The 22,285-nt window shown below is 37.3% G+C and overlaps 3 protein-coding genes across 3 annotated transcripts; 2 read left to right on the top strand and 1 right to left on the bottom strand.

Moving 5' to 3' along the window:
• Positions 1 to 65: 65 nt before the first annotated feature.
• On the bottom strand, positions 66 to 998 carry LOC115926400. Its single transcript, XM_030991082.1, has one exon. It carries the CDS (start codon positions 996 to 998, stop codon positions 66 to 68), a length of 933 nt encoding a protein of 310 aa, XP_030846942.1.
• A 2,674-nt stretch (positions 999 to 3,672) lies between these two features.
• Positions 3,673 to 5,587, top strand: LOC105442522 (G-protein coupled receptor GRL101-like). The gene has a single exon (XM_030991045.1). It carries the CDS (start codon positions 3,828 to 3,830, stop codon positions 4,824 to 4,826), a length of 999 nt encoding a protein of 332 aa, XP_030846905.1. The 5' UTR covers positions 3,673 to 3,827; the 3' UTR covers positions 4,827 to 5,587.
• A 1,970-nt stretch (positions 5,588 to 7,557) lies between these two features.
• Positions 7,558 to 20,723, top strand: LOC105442523 (scavenger receptor cysteine-rich type 1 protein M130-like). The gene is made up of 4 exons (XM_030991081.1): positions 7,558 to 7,861; positions 17,683 to 18,003; positions 20,198 to 20,248; positions 20,698 to 20,723. The coding sequence occupies exons 1-4, from the start codon at positions 7,735 to 7,737 to the stop codon at positions 20,721 to 20,723; spliced, it is 525 nt and encodes a 174-aa protein (XP_030846941.1). The 5' UTR covers positions 7,558 to 7,734.
• The last annotated feature ends 1,562 nt before the right edge of the window (positions 20,724 to 22,285 follow it).

Below are 22,285 nucleotides of genomic sequence, written 5' to 3'. Positions count from 1 at the left end.
TGAGTTCTTATCAAAAATGAAGAAAAGACGACTATGAGGTTTGTCGCCAAGGGAACTTGTCGCCGCTATTCCTTGGCTAGGTCGTTTCCCTGAGGGTATGACTGCGAGGTTGAAGGTGTCGAATGCGATGTCGAATGTCGGCGGCTGGACGAGCACGGGCTCACACACTTGCGAGCTCTATCACCATAAGTCCAGTGATACCAGCACTCAGCTCCTTGATGATGCTGTTGTCTCCGTGGACTCTTGGATCTGGAAGGACGTCGAGGTGGATGAGATGCATCGCGATGCTGACTTCGACTACGACGATCCTCCTGGAGGGAAGAAGTCAGAGCTTGCACCTGTGCTGTGAGTTGTGTGACTTGCCTGGAAAGCTGTTGAACCTCCGCAGAAACTTGTGGCGGTGATGAGGAAACAGTAGTACTAGCAGGCGTGCACTCTACAGCAGACAAAGAAAATGGGGAAGAAATCTCCAAGATTCTATCCGCCAACTCCGCCAATTGTTCGATGGAGACAGAGTCGGATGACGAAGCAAGAATAATTCTGACATTATTCGGTAGGCGTTGTAGAAAAAGCTGCTTCAAAATCCCTTCCTCTAATGTGGATTCTCCTAGTAGTTGTCGCATTCTACGAAGAAGTTGAGTAGGCTTGCGGTCACCTAACTCTTCCGCATTAAGAAGCTGGTGAATTCTCTTCTGTTCGGAAACGCCAGTTCGTTTGACGAGTTCAGATTTCAGTTTGTCATAGCGATCCTTAGCAGGGGGGGCAATTATGAAGTCCCTGACCTCCTGTGCTACTTCAGGCTGTAATGAGCTGATGACATGTGCAAATTTAGTCTCTTGTCGCGTAATAGCCCGCGTCAAAAACTGCGCCTCCACCTGGGCGAACCAGAGTGCCGGATCGCCCGGCCAGTACGGCGGTAACTTGAGTCCAAAAGCAGTAACAGCTGGCCCGGTACTGCCCGGTGCCGTCGCGGCCGCGGCGGGGTCGGAGTCGGGCATTTCCGTTGACGGTGATGTCGTCGTCATCATACACACAAAAGAAAATATCGCTCGTAGAAGAACAAAAAATTCGGGGTCACCAATGTAGGAATAAATGTTGTGTAGAAACTAAATGAGTATTCTTACCGTTTATAATAATCCTCAGCGTTGATATCTCGGGTATAGAAAGAAACTGGAAGGCGAATCATGAAGAGGATGAATAGAGCGATAAAGCGAAGTGAAGAATCAGCACGAGGAGCGCGACTAGCTAGCTAGCGAAATTAACGCGAATATGATGAAGGCACACAACCTTACAGTTCACACTTCCCGAAATTAAATAGAAGACAAATCTAATTTGCGATTTAGTCCTCAAATAAAATGATGATGATGAAACTCGCTATTAACGTGAAAACTAATGAGAAGAAGCTTGTTGAATAATCCGAAAACGTCCTATATAAAACACGTCCGATGATGAAAACTGAAGACAGGAGAAGTGAGTAAAAACCGTGTGTGGAGACTTATCCAAGTGCGCTAAAAGTGTGATGATTGGCTTATTAAAACAATAAGGTGCGATCCGATTGGAGTAACTAAAATAACACTCTTGTTGCTGGGTGGTTCCATGGATGAAATTAACTCAGAGAATATGTAGAATGTGCAGCTGTAAATTGTTATTGTTATTGAAGCTGGCTGAACGTAAAGTACTAACAAAAGGAATGGTTAAAATGCTGGCTATGTACAATGTTGATAAACATTTGTGACCTTTGTAAAGTTCAAGTCACTACATATTCATTTGAACCAAATTCATGACCCCATACCAAAACTTTGTATTACCTTTAATGGTGATGATAATAAATAGTAATACAAGTGTAGTAATGATAATTTAATGATAATAATAATAATAATAATAATAATAATAATAATAATAATAATAATAAGAAGAAGAATATTTATAATAATGATATTCATGATTATGATAATAGTTTTAAGGATGCTTAATAAATTACTGATAAGAATGAATTTGATGACTGCTATAGTTTTGATAAAATGATCCGGTATTTATTATACCTGTATATTTACAATGTAAAGTGATAATTTATTTCATTAACTGGAATTTTCTCTACCTATACAAAATTAATCATTCAGGATGTATATAGTATTTTAAAAATAGATATTAACCTAGGAGCACATCTTGAAATAACACTGAAATTGAGCAAACGCTTATAGTTAAAACTATTTCTTCTGTATATACATTTTTTTAAATCAAAGAGATCTGAGTTACAACCCCTTACTACGAATAGACGACAACGCATTCGCTAAATTCCGGAACCTTGAATATCTGTAAGTAGCGAAAATACATTTTTATTCTTTGTTTTTTTTAAATAGAAAGTAGTTCTGTTTTTCTTTCATTTATATCTATCCTCAGAGATAAACACACTTTCATATTTCCGAATAGGCGACTCATACTTTCCCATCGATAATACCATTACCATTCAAAGGAGGTGTAAGAGCTCAGTGGTAGAGCAGTGGTCCCGTAACCGGGATGTCCCTGGTTCGAAACCAAGTCAATTTACTTGTGCCCTTTGGTAAGGCATTAATCAGCACGACCAAGTCCCTCGGGGAGGATTTAAAGCCATCCGTCCCCTGGTTACATCATTTCAAGATTAAAATGCTTTCTTCACAGTCAAGTCAAATCATGGAACGTAACCTGAATATACTATGCTGTAAAATATTTTATTCCAAACTGTCGTTTTGGCTAATTGCATCCACTACGTTCACAGACTCAAATAGCGCAGGAACTATAACAGTGTGTTTAAACTGTTAATATGCTCTGCTAAATTGCTTGCCATTATTTATATAGCCTACAAGTTCATCACCTGAGTTGATGTGAAAAAAGAGATTCAAGATAACAAATATTCCATTGAATTGACTTTAAATGAATCGATATGTCGCCTTATGTGCGACGGGCTTTACATCTGATAACAAATTTCAGATCTAATTGCAATTTTTCAATGTAACTGGCATGACGCATCAGATTCTATAAATAATGGTTTAAACGGTTTTCCCTTTCAGATTCCTTGTCGACGTATACCTTCCAACTATAGAACCAGAAATGGCCCAAAACCTATCCTCTCTCACAGCTGTGTGAGTACATTTACTTTTCAAGAAATTAGTAAAGTTGTGATAATGTGTGACAGAAATAACACGCATCAGTGATGGCGCTATTAAGAATTATCCACCAAAGCCACAAGGCACCATTGGAATAGTCGAGGCAATAGTCGAAGGTACCTACAGTGGATAATTATATAATAATGTCCGAAAATGATGATGTCAATTATTTCTTTTTCTTTTACGCTTACGATCACCTGACCCCAAATTTCGCAGATGTACTGTCGATTGGCTTTAGGTTTAGACGAGTAACCGACCGGTTGTAAGAAAGTGATATAGACCGGTCATTAACCCATTCTAATGTTCGGTTACGCGTTAGGAAATGTAACTGGGAGGCCGCGTGTCCACTTCCAATCGATCAACTGATTAAGATCCAATTCATCACTTACAAAAACAATTATAACTTCACCGAGATTTTGTTGATATTTTAAAAACCGAGTGCAGGAGTTTTTAACATTTTTTTCTCACTATTATCCCGAAATAGTAATTAATTAAGCTTTGCTTCATTCTTTTAGGTCTACATCTGACAGCAGGATATGTTGTCTTGTAGGTCATACAGAGAACGTAAGCTGCGCCAGAACATCTCCTCAAAATCCCTTGGACACGTGCGGCCGACTCTATCCAAGTCTCCTACTTAGAATCTTTGGCTGGATCATAGGTGTAACTTCTCTGGTTGGGAACATTATGGTACTTGCTCTACGATTTCGTCAGGAGGAGAAAACGAGTGTTCAAACCCTCCTAATTATTAATCTAGCTATCGCGGACTGTATTATGGGCGTCTACATGCTCATCATAACATCAGCTGATGTTTTTTTCGGTGATGCCTTCTTCTTAAGTGCGCCATGGTGGCGCAATTCAACTGTCTGCAAAGTGGCGGGTGTTCTGGCGTTCCTGTCAAGTGAACTGTCTGTTCTAACACTAACATTAATCACTCTTGACCGAACGATCTGCATAGTCTTTCCTTTTGGGAAAAATCGGTTGAGTATCAAAGTGACCGGTGTACTTCTGATCCTGATGTGGGTGTTTGTTTTTGTTGTTGCTCTTGTGCCGTTTGTGCTCGACTCAGTTCTGTCTGGCGCTTATGGCCTTTCCGATGTGTGTCTTGGTTTGCCACTGCACGTAGATTCGGGAGAAACTGGCATCCTGCGATTCCTTAGAGAATCGGAAGCGGCTGAAGATTTTGTTGTCGCCTACGAGAAAGTCAGTAGTGACATTCGCCCCTCATGGATATACTCCGTTGTCATCTTCATCGCTATTAACATGGTATTGTACATGTTTATGTTGGCTTGCTATACGTCGATGTTCATACAAGTAAAGAAATCCTCTCGATCCGTTGGAAACACAGAAATGAGAGGGAGGGATATTAAGGTGGCAAGGAAAATGGCGTTTATCGTAGGAACCGATTTCGCCTGCTGGATGCCCATCATTGTTATGGGTATTCTTACCCAAACAGGACTGGTTGTCTTGCCTAGTTCTTTGTACGCTTGGACTGTGATCTTCATCTTACCAATCAACTCCTCCTTAAACCCAGTCCTTTATACTTTTCTTAATATCAAAGAAAAGAAAAAAAAGCCTGAGAAAGGTAAGTCAAAGCTTCAACCCATTTCAAAGAACCCCAAGATGACCATACCTCAAGGAAACCAGGGTAGCTCTAGTAAATCCACAAAGGATGCTTCTGCCTGAAAAAAGAATCTGAATGATTTAAGAGCAATTTGGGGCCATAAAAACATAATGCTCCATTAAAGTCACCATGCAAATTGTTGTGAATATTTAACAAATGTAAATATCACGTCGTTGGCACTAGGGTTTAAGTGAGGGTTTCGTTGAAAGTAAGATATTGACCGTGGAACACTTATTGTCTGAGGATCGTTGAACAATCATTGCGAATAGGGCAGACTTTAAGCCTCGTAAACAACACTTCTAGATTTGTAGATCTAAAATGTATATACTTTCTCGACATATTTTGGTTGCATGAACATAATTAAAAATGTTGTAACTGGTTTCTCATGATTAATCAAGCGTGCTGTTGTAGATAATGCATCAATGTAAAAGTGATTTGTGACGCACACTGTATATTATTTTTTTTTTTTAAAGTTATGGAAAACTATGATGATATTGCCGTATTCTTTTTAAACCCACGACAGCCACATCATCATTAAATTAATGCCTTCACCAATTTACTACAGAACTATCTTTATATACTATTTAAAATAAATCTTTCTTTGATAAAGAGCGTTCACATTACATTGTACATAATATTTTTGACGAATTTGTATGACCTGTTACTAAGTATCGATTATGATTACATGAGTATGTCTACAACACAATCTCAAAGAGTTTCAAATCAAGCCAAAGGCCATACCATTATAAGCTATTGTATTGCCGATCGAAATCATGTTTCGGATTATATATGACAAGTCATGTCCATAATCGCGGTAGAGGTTTACGGTACACCATGTGTAAAGTCCTAGAAGGACTAAGGAAAGTGGATAGAAAATAGAAGTGAAATAGAAAGGCGAGAAAGTGGAGGTTGGAAGGAAGAGTATCTTTCGGAAGTGAGTATAGTCCTGAAAAGGACTGTAAACCAGAAAGTTGTAGATAGGATGAGAGGTTTGAATAGAAGACTGGATTGAGTTGGAGAGTTGAGTAGAGTTGCAGAGCAGGAGCAGGAGAGTAGACTCGACGTTTCGGACAGGTTGACTGTCCGTCTTCAGGAGTGTCCGTCACTCACTCACTCCTGAAGACGGACAGTCAACCTGTCCGAAACGTCGAGTCTACTCTCCTGCTCCTGCTCTGCAACTCTACTCAACTCTCCAACTCAATCCAGTCTTCTACTCAAACCTCTCATCCTATCTACAACTTTCTGGTTTACAGTCCTTTTCAGGACTATACTCACTTCCGAAAGATACTCTTCCTTCCAACCTCCACTTTCTCGCCTTTCTATTTCACTTCTATTTTCTATCCACTTTCCTTAGTCCTTCTAGGACTTTACACATGGTGTACCGTAAACCTCTACCGCGATTATTCATACCACCATGCAAACCTTCAAACAGTCATGTCCATGTTTGCACATTTAAACAGCTGACGGACAAGGCTAGTGAAATTATTCGAAATTGAGTTCTCAAAAACTTTTGGGTTTTTGTCAGACATTAATTTTGAAGCACGAAAGAACTGAATGAAATGTATAGTTGCACCGCATGGTATGACAAACGCTTTCTTTGATTCGTTAAAAATATATTCGATATTTGATGTTCCGTTCAGTCTTGTTCTTCTGATAAATAGTGATTAAATTATCAGTCGTCACAAAAAACTCTCTATTCATCTCTACTCTTTTGTTTGTTGACTGAAACTTCTTTTGTTATATTAAGTTACGGAGTAATAGCTTAATAAGAATAGGATATAAACAGACAGAAGATAAGGAGCGATATAATGTGTACTAAATCTTTGTGAATTTTATGAAGACCTTTCGTCTTCAAACTGCATAAAGCTAATCGTGAGCTCTGGTATGGGAATTGTATGTTGAGAGAACATGGCTGTAATTGATTCGGGATTGTTTATCTTGCAGTAGGTTGTTTGAGCCAGTAAAATAAAAACAGACTCATAAAATCTTGCTGGAAATCACCTTCGATATAAAACACGCCTCTCATGTGCTCATAGTGACATGTGTAAAGCACATGGTGTCGGGCCTTATACTTGCCTCGAGCTTCTTAATTTCTATGCTCATTACTCATCCCCTATACATTTTCTACCGAAATTGTTCGGCACATGTTATTTATTTGAAATCTTGAGAATTCAGTTCTGTTGGATTCTGTGAGAACATATTTTCCATCATTACCACAACTCAAAGGGACGTTTCTCAGCGCGGATTCCTTGTAGAGGGGGGGGGGGGGGGGGGGGGGGGGCTACATATGCACATGCCTTGCCCTGTTCCGCGTCCTTTTGAAACCAGATGAAATAGTTGTAGTGCCCGTGGTAGGCCTGCATCAGTGCTGTGTCAAGTTTATTCAACATGTCCGTATTACATCAAGACTACGTCTATGACGCTCTCATTACATACTCTATATGCGTCCTCATACGATATGGAAAATAACATGTATGTGGCCGACGGATATAACAAGAGAGTTAGGGACAGAAAAGGCGAGAGAGAGAGAGAGAGAGAGAGAGAGAGGGAGAGATTTAGGGAGGGAGAGAATGAGAGACAGAGAGAGAGAGAGAGAGAGAGAGGGGAGGGGGGGGGGGGTGACATACCAACTGGAATCCTGCACATCTCTAGATTGTCCCCGTCATTGTTTAAATTTTCAAGTAAGGACTTTGATAAATTTGAATTTACTGAATTAACTGGGCACGTACGTGCGTCCTACCCCTCTGTAGTTGATGATCGGATCAAAAGACGGTTCAAGCGCGTCAACTACGCTCTGCATGGAGGGAATCCACGGTGCATTGAACATCACAGTGGAAGTGCCTACATATATATCGCAATTAAAGCAAACTTCCATTACGAGTTCACCGAATTTACTCTACATGCATGTATTTCAAGTTAATTTCCATATTTGTACTTTCTTTGAGAGCTGATCATTCCGGGTGACGAAAGATGATAGCTATTACCGACATGATGAAAGTATTGACTCTGTTTTGGATTCATTTGATGATGGGTGCAACGATCTGTTATTTTGGAAGCGGAGACGCCTCACAGACAACTGCGTGCAATGCAAACGAAGGTATGGATAATTATGGACGAAAATTGAATGATATAGTTTTTAAAAAACACGAAATAATGGAATACAGTACCTTTATTTTGATAATTTCCACAAAATTAGGACCAACACCGTACTCTCTAAAAAGAAAAAGAAAAACATTTGTAAAAGTCTACGCAAACGTAAACAAATATTCGTAGGTTGGGTTTAGGCCGCACAGAAGACACAATGTATATTGTTGAAATGTCAAATCGCGCTTGTCACCTAAACTTCCGTCCCTTTATTTTCAGTTTTGTGTGTGAGAGAGAAAACATAATAGCAAAACCTTCTCTTTGAACCAAAATTGTATGTGCAAAGATTTGTTAGAACTTGTTCATAATACCTCTTTCACAAACACGGATTTTCTTATGAGTCCTTACGGATCGCTAACTCGTAGTCAATCGCAAGAATCCGTAAATAACTCGCTGGTATCCGTAAATAACTCGTCACAACTCGCAACAACTCGCAGATACTTTTAAGGATCCGTGAAAGGGGAGGCAATTTTTTTGACATGTCAAAAATCTTCTTACGATTAGTGACTCGCAACAAATTTTGTAAACGATTTGTAACGGTTAGTTTACGATTTGTTAACGGATTATTACAAGTGCTTACGTGTTGTTTACGATTTCATTCGGGTCGTGTCACGATGGCTCTACGGATTGTTACGGGTTATTACGCGCTCTTTAGGTGTAGTTACGAGTACTTTACTAATAGATACTTATACTTTACGTTTTCTTACAAATTGTTTACGATATGGGGAAAGGTATTAAAGCTGCAAATGCGAACACTTCAATTTCAGTTGTTATTTTTGGGCTATATATATCGTAAGGACTCGTGAATACTTGTAACTAAATCGTTACTATTCGTAACAACACGTAAACAGGTCATACATGTAAGTAACACGTTAGTTGCTCGTAGTTATTCGTGACAACTCGTAACATATCGTGGAATTCGCCGTAAGTGCCGTAATGTAATAACTCGTAACAATCCCTAATAAACCGTAAATAGCACGTAATAACTCGTAACAACTCTTAAATCGATCGTAAAAGTGGCGAAATCGTAAGGATCCGTGAAAGATCCGTGAATTTGTGCGATCCGTAAGGACTCGTAAGAAAAATTCGTGTACACTGCATGTGAAGGGGTTATAAAGCAAACTACATCATTGCGGTTTTTAATTACGTTTGTGGTTGCTAACAATCTTTTGTAGGAATGCATGCATGAACTACTTTTAAACACAGTCACCTGTTGCATGATTTTGTTGGGCAAACGGCACAGAAAGAATTTACACTGTGTGAGGAAAAAGTAGTAGAGCGAAGAGCAGCCTAATGCGAGGACAAAAGATTAACTGCCATTAGCACAAAACAGTTCATTTCAGGTATTTATTTTTTACTAAAAAGAACGTTGGTATGCAATTCAATGTCAAAGCGAAGAACAGCCTAATGCGAGGACAACAGATTAACTGCCATTAGCACAAAACAGTTCATTCCATATTCTTTTTTTAGGGGTGGGGGGGGGGGGGGGGGGGTGGGGCATTTTATCATTGAAACATATTTCTAGATATCAAGAATTCTATTCTTGATATCACGAAATCGAATTCCTGATATCACGAAATTGAATTTTTGATATCAAGAATTACCATTGCTTTACAACATAAAATTATTTCTTGATAACAAGAATTGATTTATTGATATCAACTAATAATAAAACGGCTTGCCATAAGATCGCGCCAGCTCGCCACAACTCGAGGTTACAACTCGGCTAAGTGGGAGCCCTGCTTAATACATTAATCTACATTTGCCACACTCGACCCAAGTGAAGTAAATGGCAGGAATTAATTCCTTGAAATTGAAATTGAAATTGAAATGATAGAGCGCCATAATGGCAGCCATGCTAAAGCCGGGTAATAATTTCGGAGCGCCAGGAGTGTCAAGTCTGACGGATATGAGCGCTATACGAGAACCCACTTTTATTATTACAAATCAATCCAAATACAAATCATATCTTTTAATATCATTAAAATGATAATAATCATTGAAATGATAATTGTAAATCAAATACATGATACGAGACAAAAATACATGAGAGAGAAAACCGGTGATTGACAACATTAGTGAAGGGTTCTGATGTTCAAGCGGTAGTTTTTGTCATGAGTCAACCGTGTAACAATATTGATATCAGCCTCTTATCTTACAAAAAGGCCTTTATAATTCAATCATCATGGACAGAGCGAGTATGAATAGTTCTTAAATTTCAAAGATAGATGGTTAGTTCAGTCACTTCCATTAGCACTTAGTGATCAATTCCAACTTTTGCGTGGGCATTAGAAAATCCTTAATATTCGATGTAATTGTCATAATAGCATCATCATGTCCATTGATTGCCCGGCCACAGATCAAGCCTTCAAACAAATTACCACCGCTTAAAAGACCTTGAAAAAAAAAACACGTATTATTATGTTATAAAACGCCTGAGTTCGATGCATGCGAAGTTTGTATCAACGCCACTTAAAGTTTGTCCCATTTCTGTACAGGCATCAACCAATTTCATTCATTTCATTCAATAATAATAATAATATTTATTTGCCTGGTATAGTTTCATGATATATATCCTGTTAAAGGTAATATGTCCCATTTGCAGGCCAAAAACATGAAAAGGTTCAATTCCAATGGCATTTGAAAGATAATACTAATTTAGAACTTCCCTAAAATGAAAGGGCTTGAAAATGGCTTTTAGTGGGAAAATAACGACCATTAGATGTCGTATCGACTAAAGTAATAGTCCGATTTTCAGACCCTTTTACCGAAGGGTCGTACGTTTTGTGCTGCACAAAGATTTAATCAGTTTAATTTTGGCCATTACAAGTAGTGGGTTATTAATGCAAACGAATGCTCATGTACCTGTTACAGCTCATTTTATGTATGTATACATAACTATCTTGATCTAAGGAGACACGAACGAGCGAACCAAAGAAAAAAGATGTCAGTCAGTTACTCAATAGGGTCTGACAGTGAAGTTTAGAAGGTAACGGGTTTCCTTGCATAAGTTGAAATTTTAAATTTCACAGATAGGACATACAGTACATAACATATTTATAATTCCTGCAGAGTTCTACAGAATTGGATGTTGGCTGCAAAAGGGACATAGTATTTTTTAAAGTACTCAGATGTATATCTTCATAGTTATGTAGAGGTGTTGTGGATAAGTCGTTGGACTGTGCATCACAGGGTCCGCGGTTCGAGTCCCCCCACGGCACTAATGTCATTTGGCAAGACATTAATCTACATTTGCCACTCTCCACCCAGGTGTTAAATGGGTACCGGTAGGAAGGTATTCCTTGAATGCTGTGAGCGCCGAAATTGGTTGTCTAGCAGAGCCGGGGTAATAGTTGGAGCGCCTTGAGCACCATGCATGGTGGATATATGCGCTACATGAATATCCAATATTATTATTTTTATTATAGTTATGAACTTTGAAACCCGCCCCCCCCCCCCCAATCAGTGCTATTAGGGTACGCATATGCATGTTCCCTCCTTTTGAAAACAACCCCCTAAGTCCGATGTGTAAAGCCAATACGGGCCGGATTTTTGTGTACTACGAGCCGGAGTATGGTGCGTGAAAAGTACCCCCTTATCGGACATTTTGGGAACACGCATGGTATCCCTCCGTTTATGGAGCGGGGGGGGGGGGGCTTTGAAATTACGGGATATCAGACTATGAGGTGAATATAGAAGAATGAATGCAGTCGTGTATAATGGTGCATTTTGAAGTAAACAAGCAGTCACCGACCCCTCCCATTATACAATTTTGCAGACAAAAAAATGTTCCGTCATTGATGTTAGTGACAGCTACTTGCAATTATGTAATTTGTCAAAAGCTAAGTTTCAATCCGGGAAATGTAGATCGATTCACGACTATTAACATCTAACTGCGGCATCATACTTATGTATCGAATTAGGAACAAAAGACTGTCTGAAACGTGCATGACAAGTGTGTGTGTGTGTGTGGGGGGGGGGGGGGAATAAACGTATTCCTGAACGATTGAACTTAAAGCAATCATCGAGTGGGTTGGTACTGTCTGCTATTATGTTACGGGGACTACTAACGAGCTTATTAACTTCTGTGCAATTTTCTGGATGCAATCAAATCTCCCCTTTGTTCCTTTGACAGACTACCAAATGCGTAAATGAGATCGAATGCTAACACGCTCTGATTGGTAAAAAATGGTAAAAATAGGGTCAGGATTATGTTATTAACATGTTTTCAATATGCATTTTAGATACATGTACCATGATGCGTGGCCATAGAAATATATATTATTTTAAGATGATGACGTGGACCCTAATCAAATGATTGGTACAAGGGTACATGTGACCAGTCATTTATTTGCCTAACGCGTAATTTGGATAATGACCGGTCATTATCAAAATCTTGTTATAAAACATCATTTTATAAAAAATAAAAAAACATAATTTTATAAAACAAATAATACACATCATTTTGTTCGAGCATTAGTGTAATTACCCACACTCGGTACCTTCAAAACAGTCCAAACGCTATCGCCTCGGGCGTGTAAGACTGTTCCAAAGGTACCTAATGTGGGTAATTCTTACTAATGCCATCACTGCTGTGTATTATTTGAAGTTTATAAAATCGCATGACTGGAAACAAATGTAGAAAAAAACGAATCACGATGGATTTGATCTGGCTACTGACTGTAGAGATGTCTCGGTTCGAGTCCTGTTGAGGCTACAATGTCATTTGGCAAAACCTGAATTTCAACTTCCCACACTCAGGTGATGTAAATGAGTATCTGGTAGGAAGAAATTCCTCGAATACCACAGTGCCTCATCAGGGTGGCTCGGCTAATGCCGCGGTATTAATAGTACAGCGCCTATAAATATTAGTATTTAGTGCTGTATAAATGTTACTCATATTATTATTATTGCCATTAAGATTCACATAATTATCTTGACCAACTTACTAAAGGAAGGTTTCTCATTGATATTATTTGTGATCCCAACTTCTTTTTTTTTAATGTTAACAATATGGTCGATTTTTAACTTCATAAATCTATTTTTATCATTTTCATATTTGTACTAAGTCCAAATTTCTATGGATGGGTGATTCCCTTTTTTACTGTTATTCCTGCAAAATAATTGTTGTCTCTCAAATGCGATATGGTTGAAAGCGCTCCGAGGCTATGATTTAACGTGTAACTTTTCAATAGCAAGCATGTGAATAATTCTTCTTTGTGGTGAATATTATTTGAGGCATAATGAGATGTTTGACCTTGCGGCTGAGGGGGTATAAATGACTTGATACCACCAGCAGCAGATTCGATGTCAGCCCTGCAGGCTATTAAAAATAAAAGTAGTATAATTATAAAAATATCGGAGAAATTGATACAATTAAGCGCTCTTGGTATAGACATACAGTTTGAGTGGATACCTGCACATTGTGGACTACAAGGAAACGAAAGAGCCGACAGTTCAGCTAAACAAGCGATTAAAAAAGATCATTGAGATGTAACTGTACTATGGAATAGATTTAAATTAACTAATCACACGCGTTATTTTTATCAGCAATCATGGCAAAATCAGTGGGACTCAATTATAGATAAAGAAGATTCCTATTCGAGATCCATCCATAAAATTATATCGAGACTTATTAACTTGGATTTTGTAGGAAAGATGAAAGATTATTAAATAAGATGAGAATGGGAAATGCTACTTAAACTTTTAAAAGTTTAGTATTAATAAACATAAAAAATGACCTTTGTGACTTTGTCATGAAACTAAAACAATTAAACATTATTAAATGATCTGTAAGAAAAATATACGAGAGAGGTTAAAATTAAAATAAATGAGTTTATTACAAATAATTCATTGGGAAACAAATTTCATCTCACGCTCTGCTTGCTTTTATAAAAGCCACAGATAGATATCAATAATTGTAGCTGGTAAGGTATAACCAACTTTTCCAAGGTGATGTTAAGAGCAAATTGTATTTTTTTTGAATGATTAGTCCTATATGCCAATTTGAAAAAATATATATTATTTCAATGTCTCTCTCTCTCTCTCGGAGAGGAAGGAAGGAAAAAGTTTAGTTTAGCACTGCACAGTGAACCTTTATTAATGCTCTCACCCGGTTCACGGTCGAAACCTAAATTATTGCCCCCCCCCCCCCCTCCCCCACCATCGATTGAACAGTCACAACCAACGAAAGGAAGCTGTGAAACTCAGTGGCGACCATGCGAAGAGAAATATTGAAGACAAATTAAACACTGAAATGACTGAATCAATATTTAAGCCAGAGAAAAAAACGGCGCTATGTAATTATCATTCATGAATAACTCGAAGAACAGTAAAGCCAGGCAGCAACAATCTTTTAAGATTGGAGAGCCTTAAAACCCAACAGTAACAACGACAACAAGCTATGCATTCGAGATGACTCCAATATTTTGGCCTGCATGAGGGCCGTTTGAATTGTATATATATGATGATATGGCTGGTTACAAAATTCCCCCAACCGAATTTCAGTCTCAATCTGCCTTTGGTTGCAACTTTAATCTCGATTTGTGTATTTAAAATTAATTTGATCCTCGGACATTTTTGGAAATGTTTCCACACATTTAATGGCTCATTGACTTTATTATTGGACTTTGGAGGTGGCTGTTTACTTGTAACGTTAGGATATACTATTTAACCTAGTACTAATGATGATATTATTACGATTATTATTTCTTTGCCTATCATAATGTTCTTTGAAATAACTGTTTTGATATTACGTATCATTAAGGTGTTAAAGCTTATACAGTGTGAGTCAAAAAAAGGTTTACACCTGGAAAATGTCTAATTATTTAATAAATCATCTATGAACAGTACATTATTATACATCTAATGAAATAGTGTTTTATCCCAAATCAATTGGTATCATTTTTGTGTGGTATGTGTTCACACTTGGTTGAACAGGAGGCATTGTTTGCGAGAGTGCAAAAATCGACTTGCGCCAAAGTTGCTTATGTGATGTTTAAATAAAACAATTTGGATTTGGATATTGAATAGGTTTTGGCAGATCAAAATAACATCCCTAACAAAATTGATTATGCCACACATATCATATCAACGAACATTTGTGCGCGCGTGTGTGTGTGTGACTTTGCTTCTGCAAAAAGCATATGAAATGTATTTCATTTGATACATTCAATTTATTCTCTCATTCCGCTAATCCCAACATACTGCTGTAGGTATCTCTTTGGCGGAAGTCAATTTCTGCACTCTCGCAAACAATGCCTCCTGTTCACCCAAGCGTGAACACATACCACACAAAAATGATAACACTCTTTTATAAGATGTATAATAATTTATTGTTTATAGATAATTTTTAAAATAATTAGCAATTTTCTAGGTGTAAACTTTTTTGACTCACACGATAGTGTAGGTCTTTCCTCTTTTATAAAATAAATTCTGTTATTTCCCCCTATTTTGAGGGAGGGGGGGGGGAGGTCTACATAAAAGTAATTTAATTAGGATAATGACCATGTAGAATGTATTTTTGATGAAAGCTGATGCATTTCCCGTTCCTTTGGGGTAATTAGTTTGTCGCCTAATAGGTCCCTGTTGTATTGACAGCTCTAGCTTCAACGCTTGAATGCTTCATTCATATTCATGGTCACGAATGGGGAGACATTCGCAAACAACAAATATCAATTCTATTTCTCCTCGAATCGCCTTCCTACTCTAAGTATTCATCACTTACTTCTGTGTTGTTGTTTTTGTAAATATTTGGTATACTATAGCATAACACGTAATACGTATTAATATACCCGAATATGATTCAGTTTGGGTTCATTATTTATACACAGTTAAAAGCGTGCCATCAGCTGTGACCTGTTTTCGGCAAGGTCTTGATGTACATAAAATTTATATCAATACAAAATAACAATAAACTACATTGCATAGAAATGTAGAACAGACAATGAAGTATAAACTTCAACAAGTATAGACGTCATAAAGAAATAAAATGGTAAAAGGATGAGAATTACGACGATAACAAGAGTTTAATATACAAATTAAACATATAAAACGGCTGAAGCTACGGATAAAAAAGTTTTCTTCATCTCTTCATACGGCAATGAAAAGAGAAACAAAGAGGAAGAAAGAAAATATCGAGGAAGACGATGTAATTACTATGGGGATCAATAAGAAGCAAAAATATGAAACGAGTGTAGCTTGTCTCAATCCGATATGTATACGTCAAACTAAATTACTTCTTGTATAATGAACTTGATACTTCTTCAGACTAAAAAACTACTTACATAATGAAAAATGAAAAAAAGAATTCACAATATTTAGTATCAGAGAGTAAGTAAACCCGTTTTTAGATATATGACAATGCAGGCGAGAAAAAAACTAATTTGAGAAAAGTATTTTCATTAGAAATGCGATTACCACATTTACCACAGGTCAAGCTTTCTCTTGCCATTGGTTTGAGTAACGAATAATATTACACCATTCATCCTTGTAAATGAGCCTCCATCAACAACTAGTCCATCAAGTCGTCTTTAGATTACAAGATATATAGGTCAGTTATTAAGAATGAATAACCATTGACAAGTATTATAAAACAACTCGAAAACTGTCAATCAGCCAAGAATCCAGAGCCTCACAAAATTCCAAATTTGAAAAATGGAAAACACGAATGAGATTTATCTCAATAAGATCATAATAGAAATGAAAAGGTCCATCGAGTCGTCTTGATTACTAGATAAAACGGTCAGTTTCGAATGAATAACTATTTACAATTATTATACAATTACTAGAACTGTCAATCAGTCAACAAATCCAGAGCCTCAGAGAATTACCTATTTGAATAAAATGAAAACATATTGACAAGATTTATCTAAAAAAGACTACCGTTTCTAAAAATAAACTCTTCATACTCTGAGGACGACTCGCAACGAAGACGAAATTGGCAGAAAATGGCAAATTTGCCTTAAAATGACAGCTCTATAGGCAAAAAATGTAATTAGGTATTTTCCTTTTATTGGTTATCTAGATTTATTTAAAAAAATGGATTGACATTTTAAGAAACCACTAACAATGTAAAATGTCCATTGACATGATTGAATGGAACTTATAGTAATAATTCTAGATATTGTTAAAGGGCAATCCAACCCTTGTAATTAGTTTATTTGTCTGAAATAAGAGAAACAGAACGAGGAAGGTTGAAAAAACTCGGACCAGAAAAAAGAAAGTTATAAATGTTTGAAATATGAGCTCTTTTATTGATCTTCTTTGCGAATTTCGAACTGGCAATATGGACAGTGGATTGTTACGTAGGCATGGACAACTTTCATGTTTGTCAAGAACAATTACATTAAGTTATGTTATTCTACGTAGTACCTTTTCCCTTAGGGCACTACTCAAAAGAGATATTGAACATACATGTATTAGTATAATATAGGCAATTTAAAGAGAAAAGACACTCCTGAATCATACATTTCGAAAATAAACTTTATTTATTTTATGCGTTCGAAAAAATAGGGAACCTGTCCAGCGCTACCTCACAGTGGCATTACCTGTTCAGCCAATGTGAATTTGCCATACGTGCATGATTACAACTTTCAAAATGTATAACTTTCTCATTTTTTTCGGATTTTGTACAAATTATTATCAGTTTGCTTCTCTGAATTGTTCTGCTTCCCTTTAGAGTAGTTTGTTACGAAGGTTTGATTTTCCTTTAATGTCATTGGATACGTGAGACTATGTTTCAACCCGAGAGGCTTGTCTTTATTCTTTTCACAGATAGGATCGTGCGTTTAGCAACCGGCACGAATTCGTCTGAAGGGAATGTACAAGTTTGTGTAAACGGGACCCGGGGACATGTTTGCGGTGCATCATGGGACATTGCTGATGCCAATGTCGTCTGCTTGAGTCTTGGTTTTACCAGGGCGATTCGATCATTCAGCGAAGTATCAACTGAGTTCAGCAACGACGAGATAGTTCTCTATAACGTGGATTGCAGAGGGGATGAATCAAGTCTGTTTGATTGCCCGCATGATGTGAATCTCACAGGGAACTGCCACTTGGGAGGGACGGCTGGAATAGAGTGTTCAAACGACCTTGGTAAATTGAGCTTCACTCTTCCCTAATGCGAATGCAAAGTTTATAGACATTTAAGTGCTTCCCTCTGTAATATATGCTACAAAAAAATTGAACACAACATATTTGAAACGATAACAAATGATTAATATTAGTGATTACGTTAGGATGATTACATTTGTGAAAAGACAAATTTAGAGTTTTACTTTTTGCTACTTGCATTAATTGATGCGTTGTTCCCTTTCTTGCAAACAAAAAACTGAAGTAGAAAAAGTCGACTTGATATCTGAAATTTAAACCGAACTAATGTTTTCCATGACTTTAGATTTCCCCTTACTTGAATATCACTTCATCTATCTTGGGTGAAGGCAAATACCTATTACGAGGTGGTTAAAGTTTATTAAGTGGTTCTCTAGGGCAGTTTAAGTAAGGAAGTATAAACACATTCATCATTATCTTACGGACGAATCCTCGTCAGCTATCAGACGAGATTTTCTACCATGGCAACTGAACAATGTGCGTGATTTACCAGGGGTCTCTGTCTGGTTCAGCATGCATCTGCTTATACACTGTAAAAATGGTTGCCCAACATGAGGATAATTATATGTCCGACTAAAACTGGGGTAAGTTTCGTTAATGTATCTCAATTGTCAACATTCAAATTGCATACATTATTTGTTGCTTGGCAGGCCATATATTATTCATGCCCTACCTAACAGCACGTAATGTATGACATTTTAAATTCAACTTTGGAACTGGGGTAATTTTCGTTGATGTATCTCAATTGTCAACATTCAAATTGCATACATTATTTGTTGCTTGGCAGGCCATATAGGCATGCCCTACCTAACAGCACGTAATGTATGACATTTTAAATTCAACTTTGGAAATAAAATTATGCGTGAACAGGTGAATTAGATAATTAGTATCGAGGCACTTAAGTACAAATTTGTGTACTTTACGAAAGTGGCCTATTGTTTACCCAATTTAGGTAATGTTTTGCACAATCACTATCGTCCTTTACTACATACATGTGGAGGTGTCGTGGTCGAGTGGATACGTCGACGGACTGTCGATCTTAAGGTCCGCGGTTCGTGTCCCGCCGCGGCACTAATGTCCTTTGGCAAGACATTGATCTACATTTGCCACACTCAACCCAGGTAATGTAAATGGGTACCTGGCAGAAATTAATTCCTTGGAATGCTAGAGCGCCGCAGTGGCTGCCTTGCTAAAGCCAGGGTAATAATCGGGGCAGCGCCAGGAGCGTCACAACGTGACGGACATGTGCGCCATATAAGAAGCCACCATTATTATTATTATTATTATTATTACATACCGACAAATATCACAAAAGTTGGGCCCGTTATTGCCTCCAAAAGGTTGGTCAGACACATTATTACCCTCATGTTTAGCATTTCTTCAACCCAACAGTTTTATACATAGTGGGTGTGTGTGGGTGTATATTTATAACGTTGTTTTAAAATGACATCTATACATAACCCTACATACTGTAGTTTATTAACCGGACATCATAAAATCTGGTATATTACCCTAACCCTAAATTCAAAATAATATAACTAATTAAACTAAGGACTAATGATTAGAACCTCGTGTTTCTTGGGAGGGCTTTGAGTTTCCTCTGCCTGCAAACGTACGTAGAGGGCATTAATTATATTGTTCAATCATTATTAACAGGACACGAAAATCTCCTGCTAATGACCATGTCTACGTTCACGACTCTTTTATTCACTACATACGTCCGTATTATGACGTTGTAAGATGTATACGTGATTATACATGTATATGCGGCCTGCCCCCAATGAAGGAATCAATTAATGAAAGTTGAAGATTTTTTTAAACTGTCAGTGAAAGAAATCTGGTCTGGCCGAAACAATTGATCCGTCTCCTTAGTCTAGTGCTTAAGACTCTGGTCAGTGAGCCAGGAAACGAGGTCCGATTCCCTGGCGGGCGAAACAAAATATAACCGACATGGCATACAATATGAGTCCTTAACAATCATGTTAGTACAAAATTACTAAAATAGACATTTCTATTACACTTTTTGGTGGTATATTTAGTCCATAAAATGGACATTATAACGTCATTCGTATAGTTGTGAAATGCAAATAAGACTATGAATAGTAATTGAGTTATTATATATCCTTGTATCGTACTTAAATATATTTACGAATCTGTCATTTTGTGTGTATGTTTGCAGAATATAGTGTCTGTGTTCCAGGCTTGTGTCATGGAGACTTAGAAATGAAAGGTAAGAGTTATGTACCCACCTTTCAATCAAAGTTCTAATTCATCGGACGGTGTTCTTTTGATATTATTTGAAATATCCATGATCAAATGCACTTCCAAGGAGTTATTATAAAATTAATTAAAAAAAACTCCTTTGTAATACACAAATTTTGAAATGCGCCTGCAAGTACAAATTGACGATGTCTGGACCCAAACTGAATCAAGTTTTTTTAAGGTGACGTCAAAGGTACTATGTCCCATTTGCAGGCCCCAAAAGTTAAATTCCAATGGCATTTGAAAGATAATACTAATTTAGAACTTCCCTAAACAAAAAAAGGGGGGGGGGGGCTTGAAAATGTCTTTAAGCGGGAAAATAACTCTTATTATTTGTCGAATCGACTTAAGAGCTATAGAGCCAGTAAGTAATAGTCTGAATTTCAGACCATTATACCGAATGGTTGTACGTTTTAGGCTGCGCAACGATTCAATCAGTCTAATTTTTGCCATTACAAGAAGTGGGTTATTGATGTAGACAAATGCTCATGTACCCTTTACAGCTCATTTTATGTTTGTTATTACCAAAGAAGACAAAAGCCAGTCAGTCACTCAATAGTGTCTGACATTGAAGTCTAGCAAGTAAACGTGTTTCCTTGCATAATTTGAATATTAGGACACTGCTAACGTTTAAATTTCACAGATAGGACATACATGACATATGCCTGCAACCTTCTACAGAATTTGATGTTGGCTGCAAAAGGGACATAATACCTTTAAAATACGTATTACGTTTTATGCGGAATTATTTTTTAAAACAAAATGACCATAAAGAAGAGAGCGATGGGTCGATCCAAGACGTAGATAATTGCGTCTGATTCATACATGTTTTTCAGAACCCAAATACATGCGAGGACAAACTTTTTCCCCCTTATTTTTCAATAGTTTTTTTTGTTATTGATTCCAAACAATACAAATTAATTTTTAGAAATTCCCCCAAAATTTCCCCTTCCCTAAAACACGCACGTGCACGCGAACCCTAGCCACACACACGATGCGCACCCTCCCCCTTACTCACACACCCATGGTGTAGAGTTACTTTGAAAATATTCTTACAATCACATTTAATGTAGATATATGTTACAAATGATATCGTATATATTTATTGAAATATTAGATAGCTTAGACAGATACCGAGATATGATTGGTCCAGAGCTCGTCACGTGATATAGATTGCGAGGATCGCAATTGTTATATTTTCCTGGCCGGTCACTTTCGATGGTTATACTGCCCAGCTGGTGAAATGAATATATTTTTAATCAATGCATGTCGCCCTCTTGAGGAATATATGCCACCAATTACACAAAATATAACCACATGGAAAATATAACTCCTTTCAGCGGTCCAAAGAATATATCACACCCCTACCAGTCAATATCTGTATAATATTTCAACATTCCTTTCAACAGATTCCTTTTGTGAACCACTGACAGAAGGATGTTTTATTTTGCCATGGAATGGTAAGATTGGGCAAGTAACCTGGGTTTTGTCATTATAGAAACATTGGTCGTACTAAGTAGATTTCACGCGATGGGGCAATGTGAACAAATTCGGGGTCGGGGGGGGGGGGTGCTGAGTGGAAGGAGTCGTAGCATTGTTAAAATACCGTTTTATATTCTGTTTTCTCAATATATTTTTTAATATCTTTGTTAAGTACCCATCATTATTTCAATTATGAACGTGGATATAGGCTTATTATATCTTTATCTATATTTGAGTTCTGTCAAATTTTTCTTTATGAACGTATTATCCATAATTGATAAATCAGTGAAACTCCTTTTTTGAAGTCTTCCTATTTCAGTCCATCTCTTTAATCTTTCATATGAGATGATAATCTTTGAGTTTATTTACATGTACATGAAGCGCACAAAGAGAGAACACTTTTAAACTCACTAACGTTATAACCTGCGATTGGATTTCGATGATTCGAAATACATGTATTGTATCCCTCCCTTTCAGATCAGCTACACTGCTTTAACAACGACCTGGAATTGTTCTATTTAAA

Source organism: Strongylocentrotus purpuratus, unplaced genomic scaffold, assembly GCF_000002235.5.
Source record: "Strongylocentrotus purpuratus isolate Spur 01 unplaced genomic scaffold, Spur_5.0 spur5_scaffold_2, whole genome shotgun sequence".
Lineage (NCBI taxonomy): Eukaryota > Metazoa > Echinodermata > Echinoidea > Camarodonta > Strongylocentrotidae > Strongylocentrotus > Strongylocentrotus purpuratus.
Note: the sequence above shows the minus strand (reverse complement) of the source record. Positions and strands in the feature narration are given on the sequence as shown.